The 11200-nt window shown below is 45.4% G+C and overlaps 1 protein-coding gene across 18 annotated transcripts in view; it reads right to left on the minus strand.

Annotated features, from left to right (window-relative positions):
- Positions 1 to 10970, minus strand: part of LOC124048953 (dynamin-1) — a 109489-nt gene extending 98519 nt beyond the window's left edge. For 10 of the 18 annotated variants that reach the window (XM_046370172.1, XM_046370171.1, XM_046370181.1 and 7 more), the window contains exon 1: positions 10515 to 10968. In XM_046370172.1, coding sequence (XP_046226128.1) covers positions 10515 to 10675 — 161 coding nt within the window. In that variant the 5' untranslated portion in view covers positions 10676 to 10968. Of the gene's footprint in view, positions 1 to 10514 lie in introns of all 18 variants that reach the window. The other 8 variants (XM_046370180.1, XM_046370173.1, XM_046370169.1 and 5 more) reach the window with 2 other exon arrangements.
- Positions 10971 to 11200: the final 230 nt, after the last annotated feature.

Raw genomic sequence — 11200 nt, forward strand, 5'->3', positions numbered from 1 at the left:
ATATCTAGAGCAATATTATCTAAGTGACTATAATAGACAAAAGCTAGAGCTCACTTGCACATTCATGCTGATCTGAACTTACAGTACCTTTAAAGTCTCAGGAGTTTTGTTGCAGTGTCTTGAATCCCCCAGGTGACAACGTGGGCCAGAGATCACAGTGATAGTCTGTCTACGGCAGTACTCCCTGATTGAGTTGCTATTGTGGGTCTACTGTTGTGTGTCATTCCTCTGAAGAGCTCTCCTAGGTCCTGAAAGCAGCCTCAGAGAAAAGGACAGGCTCTGTACACTAAACAGCCATCAACCAACCCCTGTTCATCTGATAGGGGCAGGTGAGATATGAGGGGAAAATTTAACTAATCATTGAGGTATCAACCATTGGAGGAATTGCACCATAATGTTTATAACTGGTGTCTGTTCCCCAACTGTCCCTTAGGCACATTAGGTCCTCTCAGGGGCCACCGTGATAGGATAACAGTTTGTGTGACGTCTCCACTATGAGGTTCCTGGTGAATGATGATTCCTTTGTTTGTTTGTCTGGTGGCCACAAAGCAGACTGCCTCCTACATTCTCCATAATGAAGTTTTATGGATATTGTTGTCGGTTCACTATGTGAAACAATCACTGTTCTCCAGCCTTGCACCTCCTAATTATACTTGATTGATTCTGCCCAAACGCTCTCTCTTTGGAGTTTGGAGTTTAGTTCTGACAGCAGCTTCCCCTGTATTAGGAGGTATTCACACTTGATTTTAAGCCTGCCTTGATGCCATCAAACAGTAATATGTGAGTTTTATTTTGTTAGATTGAACATATGCACAGTTTTTCATCTTACAATCATCTCTGATTTCAGTAGTATTCTTTATACAAAGCATTCAGAAATCATTCAGACCTCTAGACCTTTCCCACATTTTGTTACGTTACAGCCTTATTCTAAAATGGATTAAATCATTTTTTTCTCCTCATCAATCTACACATAATACCCCATAATTACGAAGCAAAAACAGGTTTTCAGAAATCTTTGCAAATTTTGTAAGAATAAAACACTGAAATATCATATTTACATAGGTATTCAGACCCTTTACTCAGTACATTGCTGAAGCACTTTTGGCAGTGATTACAGCCTTGAGTATAAAGCTACAAGCTTGGCAAGCTTGGTTAATCCTATTCTTCTCTGCAGATGATCTCAAGCTTTGTCAGGTTGGATAGGGAGCGTCTCTCAAGAGATGTTCAATCAGGTTCAAGTCTGGGCTCTGGCTGGGAAACTCAAGGACATTCAGAGACTTGTCCAGAAGCCACTCCTGCATTGTCTTGGCTGTGTGCTTGGGGTCGTTGTCCTGATGGAAGGTGAACCTTTTGCCCCAGTCTGAGGTTCTGAGCACTCTGGAGCAGATTTTCATATGGGATCTCTCTGTACTTTGATCCATTCATCTTTCCCTCAATCCTGACTAGTCTCCCAGTCTCTGCCACTGAAAAACATCCCCACAGCATGGTGCTGCCACCACCATGCTTCACCGTAGGGATGGTGCCAGGTTTCCTTCAGACGTGATGCTTGGCATTCAGGCCAAAGAGTTCAATCTTGGTTTCATCAGACCAGAGAATCTTGTTTCCCATGGTCTGTCCTTTAGGTGCCTTTTGGCAAACTCAAAGCAGGCTGACATGTGCCTTTTATTGAGGAGTAGCTTCTGTCTGGCCACTACCATACATGCCTGATTGGTGGAGTGCTGCAGAGATGGTTGTCCTTCTGGAAGGTTCTCCCATCTCCACAGAGGAACTCTGGAGCTCTGTCAGAGTGACCATTGGGTTCTTGTTTATCAGGAAACCCCAGTGCCAACAGAAGGGTACTCTGTATGTCCACACATCCAGACAGACAGAGACTGTCTCTGTCTGCATCTACAAAATGAGCCCCATCCCTGCTACACGCTGATCATTTCTATTAAAAATCCAAAGGCCAACCGATTACAGCAAGGCCCCAGTAGAGAGAGCATTAAATGATTGTTTCAGTGAGAGTAGGATTGACAATGAGAGAGTGTGTCAAAAATCTAATCAAATCAAATGTAGTGGTCACATACACATGGTTAGCAGATGTTATTGTGAGTGTAGTGAAATGCTTGTGCTTCTAGTTCCGACAGTGCAGCAATATCTAACATGTAATCTAACAATTCCACAACAACTACCTAATACACAAACATCTAAGTAAAGGACTAAGAATATATACATATAAATATATGGATGAGCAATGACAGAGCAGCATAGGCAAGATGCAATAGATGGTATAGAATAGTATAAAATACAGTATATATATATATATATATATATATATGAGAAATGCAAGATATGTAAACATTATTGAAACAGCATTATTAAAGTGACTAGTGATCCATTTATTCAAGTGTCCAATGATTTCAAGTCTGTATGTAGGCAGCAGCCTCTCTGTGTTAGTGATGGCTGTTTAACACACTGATGGCCTTGAGATAGAAGCTGTTTTTCAGTCTTTCGGTCCCAGTTTTGATGCACCTGTACTGACCTCGCCTTCTGGATGGTAACGGGGTGAACAGGGAGTGGCTCGGGTGGTTGTTGTCCTTCATTATCTTTTTGGCCTTCTTGTGACATCGGGTGCTGTTGGTGTCCTGGAGGGCAGGTAGTTTGCCCCCAGTGATGCGTTGTGCAGACCGCACCACCCTCTGGAGATCCTTGAGGTTGTGGGCGGTATAGTTGCTGTATCAGGCAATGATTCAGCCCGACAGGATGCTCTCAATTGTGCATCTGTAAATGTTTGTGAGGGATTTAGGTGACGAGACAAATTTCTTCAACCTTCTGAGGTTGAAGAGGCACTGTCGTGCCTTCTTCACCACACTGTCTGTGTGGGTAGACCATTTCAGTTTGTCTGTGATGTGTACACCAAGGAACTTTCCACCATCTCCACTGCTGTCCCGTCGATAAGGATGGGGGGGTGCTCCCTCTGCTGTTTCCTGAAGTCCACGATCCTCTCTTTTGTTTTGTTGACGTTGAGTGAGAGGTTGTTTTGCTGACACCACAGGCTGTCTCAGCATTGTTGGTAAGCAAGCCTACTACTGTTGTGTCATCTGCAAACTTGATGGTTGATTTGGAGGCATGCATGACCATGCAGTCATGGGTGAACAGGGAGTACAGGAGGGGGCTGAGCATGCACCCTTGTGGGGCCCCAGTGTTGAGGATCAGTGAAGTAGAGGTGTTGTTTCCTACCTTCACCACCTGGGGGTGGCCTGTCAGGAAGTCCAGGACACAATCTCACAGGTCGGGGTTGAGGCCCAGGGCCTCTAACTTAATGATGAGCTTGAGGGTAGTATGGTGTTGAATACTGAGCTATAGTCAATGACCAGCATTCTTACATAGGCATTCCTCTTGTCCAGATGTTATAGGGCAGTGTGCAGTGTTATGGCAATTGCATCATCTGTGGACCTATTGGGGCGGTAAGCAAATTGAAGTGGGTCTATTGTGACAGGTAAGGTGGAGGTGATATGATCCTTGCCTAGTCTCTCAAAACACTTCATAAAAACTAGTCTACTAGTCTACTAGTCTGTCAAAAAGATAGTTAGCTTAGTTAGCTTTCTGCTCACCAGCTTGAACGAAAACGCAATGATTGTTTTCCTCCAGGCTGCAACCATATCTCTTCAGCACGATGGTGCTAGTGTTATTGGTTCCCAAACAACGTTTTCCAGAGGAGACTTTTAGTCCGTCTGATAAAGTAAGCTAAGCCTGTTAGCTAGACGTCAAAGGCTTGCGACCTGAGGTGTAGTTTTATTTTTTACATGTTAGCACATCGTTAGCTTTTGACTTGTTTTGATTACATAAATGCTTCAAAATTCACAAAAAGGGATGTTTAGCTGATGGAGATTGTCTCACAGAACAAAGCATATAAGATCTCCTAAGCCAGTGTTTACCACAGACCTTATTTTCGGCATTTAAAAAATATATATATATTAATTTCGCCATAGGCTTTGATCAACGAGCCATGGCGGCGCCTCCGTTGGCACCTACAAAAAGGGTGCCATTACTATTGCTGTCTGTAATGATCATAGTTAACGTGACTATCTATAGCCTTATTATTGAAGGAAGTGAGTAAGAACATTTAAGATAATGATTAGATGGTCAGGGTGTTTTGCCCATAATTCCCACTATACTGATGACTGGTGCAAAGGGAGCCTAAACAGGGCTGTTAACAGTGGAGTGGACCTCAATCACTAGAACATCTAAGATGATGACAAGACCATTTCTCGGTTATTACTCCGACTGACCTATATTTCACATTGCACTGTGTTAACAAACAATGGAAAGCTATTAATGTACTGTTTATCTGTAATGGGTATCAAGCAATCAAAGGCAGGTGCCAAGCAACAATCAACATCACTGAATGAAATTAGCTTTGCACCATGTGGCAAAGTTTGCGTTCACATCCCATATTGGTGGTGGATGCAGATTCAATTGCACAGAAATGAATTTCATTCTTCATGTATTGCAGTGTGCAAGGATATGTTTAAAGGGATACTGCGAGATTCTGGCAATTAAGCCATTTTTCTACTTACACAGAGTCCGAGGAACTCATGGATACCATTTTATGTCTCTGCGACTGCATGTAGAAGTTAAAGGTAATTTTGCGAGCCAATTCTAACTACCGTTAGCGCAATGACTGGATGTTTATAGGTACGCTAGCGTATGCTAATTTCCTTTGTGCTGCACGCAGAGACAGAAAAATGGTTTCCAGAATCTCGCAGTATCCCATTTACATTACATTTAAGTCATTTAGCAGACGCTCTTATCCAGAGCGACTTACAAATTGGTGCATTCACCTTATGACATCCAGTGGAACAGCCACTTTACAATAGTGCATCTACATATTTTAAGGGGGGGGTGAGAAGGATTACTTTATCCTATCCTAGGTATTCCTTAAAGAGGTGGGGTTTCAGGTGTCTCCGGAAGGTGGTGATTGATTCCGCTGTCCTGGCGTCGTGAGGGAGTTTGTTCCACCATTGGGGAGCCAGAGCAGCGAACAGTTTTGACTGGGCTGAGCGGGAACTGTACTTCCTCAGTGGTAGGGAGGCGAGCAGGCCAGAGGTGGATGAACGCAGTGCCCTTATTTGGGTGTAGGGCCTGATCAGAGCCTGGAGGTACTGAGGTGCCGTTCCCCTCACAGCTCCGTAGGCAAGCACCATGGTCTTGTAGCGGATGCGAGCTTCAACTGGAAGCCAGTGGAGAGAGTGGAGGAGCGGGGTGACGTGAGAGAACTTGGGAAGGTTGAACACCAGACGGGCTGCGGCGTTCTGGATGAGTTGTAGGGTTTAATGGCACAGGCAGGGAGCCCAGCCAACAGCGAGTTGCAGTAATCCAGACGGGAGATGACAAGTGCCTGGATTAGGACCTGTGCCGCTTCCTGTGTGAGGCAGGGTCGTACTCTGCGGATGTTGTAGAGCATGAACCTACAGGAACGGGCCACCGCCTTGATGTTAGTTGAGAACGACAGGGTGTTGTCCAGGATCACGCCAAGGTTCTTAGCGCTCTGGGAGGAGGACACAATGGAGTTGTCAACCGTGATGGCGAGATCATGGAACGGGCAGTCCTTCCCCGGGAGGAAGAGCAGCTCCGTCTTGCCGAAGTTCAGCTTGAGGTGGTGATCCGTCATCCACACTGATATGTCTGCCAGACATGCAGAGATGCGATTCGCCACCTGGTCATCAGAAGGGGGAAAGGAGAAGATTAATTGTGTGTCGTCTGCATAGCAATGATAGGAGAGACCATGTGAGGTTATGACAGAGCCAAGTGACTTGGTGTATAGCGAGAATAGGAGAGGGCCTAGAACAGAGCCCTGGGGGACACCAGTGGTGAGAGCGCATGGTGAGGAGACAGATTCTCGCCACGCCACCTGGTAGGAGCGACCTGTCAGGTAGGACGCAATCCAAGCGTGGGCCACGCCGGAGATGCCCAACTCGGAGAGGGTGGAGAGGAGGATCTGATGGTTCACAGTATCGAAGGCAGCCGATAGGTCTAGAAGGATGAGAGCAGAGGAGAGAGAGTTAGCTTTAGCGGTGCGGAGCGCCTCCGTGATACAGAGAAGAGCAGTCTCAGTTGAATGACTAGTCTTGAAACCTGACTGATTTGGATCAAGAAGGTCATTCTGAGAGAGATAGCGGGAGAGCTGACCAAGGACGGCACGTTCAAGAGTTTTGGAGAGAAAAGAAAGAAGGGATACTGGTCTGTAGTTGTTGACATCGGAGGGATCGAGTGTAGGTTTTTTCAGAAGGGGTGCAACTCTCGCTCTCTTGAAGACGGAAGGGACGTAGCCAGCGGTCAGGGATAAGTTGATGAGCGAGGTGAGGTAAGGGAGAAGGTCTCCGGAAATGGTCTGGAGAAGAGAGGAGGGGATAGGGTCAAGCGGGCAGGTTGTTGGGCGGCCGGCCGTCACAAGACGCGAGATTTCATCTGGAGAGAGAGGGAGAAAGAGGTCAGAGCACAGGGTAGGGCACTGTGAGCAGAACCAGCGGTGTCGTTTGACTTAGCAAACGAGGATCGGATGTCGTCGACCTTCTTTTCAAAATGGTTGACGAAGTCATCTGCAGAGAGGGAGGAGGGGGGGGGGGAGGAGGATTCAGGAGGGAGGAGAAGGTGGCAAAGAGCTTCCTAGGGTTAGAGGCAGATGCTTGGAATTTAGAGTGGTAGAAAGTGGCTTTAGCAGCAGAGACAGAGGAGGAAAATGTAGAGAGGAGGGAGTGAAAGGATGCCAGGTCCGCAGGGAGGCGAGTTTTCCTCCATTTCCGCTCGGCTGCCCGGAGCCCTGTTCTGTGAGCTCGCAATGAGTCGTCAAGCCACGGAGCGGGAGGGGAGGACCGAGCCGGCCTGGAAGATAGGGGACATAGAGAGTCAAAGGATGCAGAAAGGGAGGAGAGGAGGGTTGAGGAGGCAGAATCAGGAGATAGGTTGGAGAAGGTTTGAGCAGAGGGAAGAGATGATAGGATGGAAGAGGAGAGAGTAGCGGGGGAGAGAGAGCGAAGGTTGGGACGGCGCGATACCATCCGAGTAGGGGCAGTGTGGGAAGTGTTGGATGAGAGCGAGAGGGAAAAGGATACAAGGTAGTGGTCGGAGACTTGGAGGGGAGTTGCAATGAGGTTAGTGGAAAAACAGCATCTAGTAAAGATGAGGTCGAGCGTATTGCCTGCCTTGTGAGTAGGGGGGAAGGTGAGAGGGTGAGGTCAAAAGAGGAGAGGAGTGGAAAGAAGGAGGCAGAGAGGAATGAGTCAAAGGTAGACGTGGGGAGGTTAAAGTCGCCCAGAACTGTGAGAGGTGAGCCATCCTCAGGAAAGGAGCTTATCAAGGCATCAAGCTCATTGATGAACTCTCCGAGGGGACCTGGAGGGCGATAAATGATAAGGATGTTAAGCTTGAAAGGGCTGGTAACTGTGACAGCATGAAATTCAAAGGAGGCGATAGACAGATGGGTAAGGGGAGAAAGAGAGAATGACCACTTGGGAGAGATAAGGATCCCGATGCCACCACCCCGCTGACCAGAAGCTCTCGGGGTGTGCGAGAACACGTGGGCGGACGAAGAGAGCAGTAGGAGTAGCAGTGTTATCTGTGGTGATCCATGTTTCTGTCAGTGCCAAGAAGTCGAGGGACTGGAGGGAGGCATAGGCTGAGATGAATTCTGCCTTGTTGGCTGCAGATCGGCAGTTCCAGAGGCTACCGGAGACCTGGAACTCCACGTGGGTCGTGCGCGCTGGGATCACCAGATTAGGGTGGCAGCGGCCACGCGGTGTGGAGCGTTTGTATGGTCTGTGCAGAGAGGAGAGAACAGGGATAGACAGACACATAGTTGACAGGCTACAGAAGAGGCTACGCTAATGCAAGGAGATTGGAATGACAAGTGGACTACACGTCTCAAATGTTCAGAAAGTTAAGCACGTAGCAAGAATCTTATTGACTAAAATGATTAAAATGATACAGTACTGCTGAAGTAGGCTAGCTGGCAGTGGCTGCGTTGTTGACTTTGTAGGCTAGCTGGCAGTGGCTGCGTTGTTGACACTACACTAATCAAGTTGTTCCGTTGAGTGTAATAGTTTCTACAGTGCTGCTATTCGGGGGCTAGCTGGCTAGCTAGCAGTGTTGATTACGTTACGTTGCGTTAAAAGAACGACAACAATTATCTTTGATACACAGACGGCTATGTAGCTAGCTATGTAGCTAGCTACGATCAAACAAATCAAACCGTTGTGCTGTAATGAAATGAAATGAAAAATGTGATACTACCTGTGGAGCGAAGCGGAATGCGACCGGGTTGTTGAGTGCGGAAGTTCTATTCAGTAGACGTTGGCTAGCTGTTGGCTAGCTAGCAGTGTCTCCTACGTTAAGGACGACAAATAGCTGGCTAGCTAACCTCAGTAAATTAAGATAATCACTCTAAGACTACACGCTCTAAACTACACAATTATCTTGGATACGAAGACAGCAAAGACAACTATGTAGCTAGCTAACACTACACTAATCAAGTCGTTCAGTTGAGTGTAATAGTTTCTACAGTGCTGCTATTCGGTAGACGGTGGACGTATGCTAGCTGGCTAGCTGCTGGGCAGATAGCAGTGTAGACTACGTTAGGACGACGAAATACAAGTTGCAATAGAAGTGCTGACTGTTTCACTATGTTGTCCTCTTTCTTTTCCTTTTTCTTCTGTCCTTCTTTTGTCCTTATTTTGTCTTCCTTTCTTCTGTTAACTAGATATTTTTTGTTGTTATTCTTTGTAAGCTAGCTAGCTTCTTCCAGGAGAGTCCCTAGCAACTGCTTAGCAACAAGTAAACAATTCTGCTAGCAATTCAGCTAGCTAAGATAACTGTACAATTTTATGAAAAATAGTTAATTTTTCAAAAGCCTGTCTTTTTGGTTTGTTCCTTGTTTTGTCTTCTATTGAGTCTTGCAGTTTTCTCTTGATTTTTTTGATGTACTTCACTCTAAAAAAACATTTAAATCTCAATATATACAGGAGCTCATTTTTCAGCAGCTGCTCAATTTAGAACTCCGGAACACAATCCCTTTAATCCCTTTAATAATGTATCTCCAAATGAGTTAATTTGCATTTGGTTGTGATATGACCTGGAATGACCAAGGAAATGGCTACGGGACGTGATGCCCCAATCCATATAATAAGTCTCAGGGTAGTTGCTGTATTATGTCCCTGCCTTGGTAGGAGATAATAATCCTGCAGCAACATGAAATATATTATGCGGATTATAATTCATGGTTTTTTTTTTGTAGGTGTTGACACATCTTTCGTTAGGGCAAATCTAGTCTGACATTTTAAAGTGGAAATTACAAACTTTAGAAGCCTTTTTAAACTTTGAATACACTACAGGTTTGCATTTCCTATGTGCAGGAAAATTCTCAGCAACAAAATAGTGATCAAGTTAAGATCCTTCATCTGTATCATTGCCTGGTGCTGAGCGGGTGCAGCAGCCTAGCTAAGCACTAACAGATGGATGGGGAGCTGAAGACGAAGGGCTCAGAGCGACTCTCTCTCCCCTCTCTATGTATTTTCGCAAGGTCATACTGCAGAGTATAGCGGGGTTGTGTCCCTGGAGATATGCGGTTTATCCATCATCAACTCTGTGAGAGGGTCTATGACAGGGACTATGACATAATTAACTAGCCACAAAAAACATGTTATGTAGTCTATTCATATCTCACACCAGGTGTGTATCAGATACACATAATATCTATATTTTGTGGGCTGAGTGTTTGGTTAATGAATGACAAAATTGAAACCCTGTCTGAAAAACAACCACACATGAAGCTTTCTTGTTGGAATTGTGTGTTTACAAGGCCCTACATATGGGGCCTTGGCCTCCAATGTGCTATGAGCCCTGAGGGCAAGGTGGAAAAACTGAGAATGGAGAGAAATGCGCACCCCATTCGACCCCCTTTAAACCGGTACATTTATGATGTCTGTAAGAACTGGTAACCTCCAATATACAATAGGCTATTTGTAATATCAAAGGAAATGCAAAATAGTGAGGGATTATTTTATATGTAATGTAGATTTGCACTATGACAAACATTGAAAATAGTACTATATAGGAAATAAAGAATTCGCCAAGAAATATTGCACTTAATATTGTTTATAAATATATACAATGATTTATAATAGAGAGCACCAACAAGAAAATCAAAACGTCCATTTTGGTTTGGTACTCTACCAGTACATACTGCAGCAATTAGCCTGTGGACTACAGGGAAGGTTTTATGTAACCAAATAATATGTTTAGATTCCCTTATGGCTACTCTCGAAGAGGGACTGGTGATTCTAAGACAATACTTGCAGCAAATCATCTTTATTTAAGACATTCTATATCATGTTAAAGTTATCCAATGGATCTCATGGCTGGAGCTAAGCCAATGGAACGGGAGGATGCGGATGGGTAGGTGTGCAAGAACCATTGCAGCCTAGGAGACTTTGATAACGGAGAGATGCATTTGCGTCCAAAAACACAAAACCACTTACTTCCCAACGAAGTTCTCCAACACCGAGCTTTTCCCTGCACTCTGCCCGCCAACCACAGCAATTTGAGGCAGGTCCAACTGAGAATTTTGACCGATGGCCGAAAAGGCATCTTGCATTTTATTCACCAGAGGAATAAGGTCTTCCATCCCCCGGTTCCCCATGATTGCAAGGGAATATGTCGCTCCTTTACAGATTATAATGAAATGAGGGAAAACGTTTCTCTCGGTCCTTGGCCCTTATCACCCTTCCGTGAAAGGTGTTTCAACGTTTGGAATACGCCTTCTATTTTAATTTTGCTTGCACCCTCATTGATTACGATTCCCCGGTGTTCCCTCTACACAGAACGCTTCTCCTCTCTCCACTCTCTTATACAGCTATGTTCAGCTCTCTACCACGCAGCACCGAGGGATGATCTCTTCTCAGAATACGCTGACATCCCTGCAACGATGCGCATGCACCACGGAGATCTAGCTCAACAGAATTGCACCCCTAGGCTTCGTGTGCTCTCTCTTGTACTAGGCTATGCTGTACGAAATTGAAAATACAGGCTATGTAAGCAATGCAGCTATTTTCTAAATAGGCTATGTTGACACACTTATACTAGCTATATCATATTGTGTTATGCCAATGTTGATTATGTTTGGTAGGCATTGGTTTGGAAGGCAGTGTTGATCTGTCCATGGTGC

This window comes from Oncorhynchus gorbuscha, linkage group LG11, assembly GCF_021184085.1.
Source record: "Oncorhynchus gorbuscha isolate QuinsamMale2020 ecotype Even-year linkage group LG11, OgorEven_v1.0, whole genome shotgun sequence".
Lineage (NCBI taxonomy): Eukaryota > Metazoa > Chordata > Actinopteri > Salmoniformes > Salmonidae > Oncorhynchus > Oncorhynchus gorbuscha.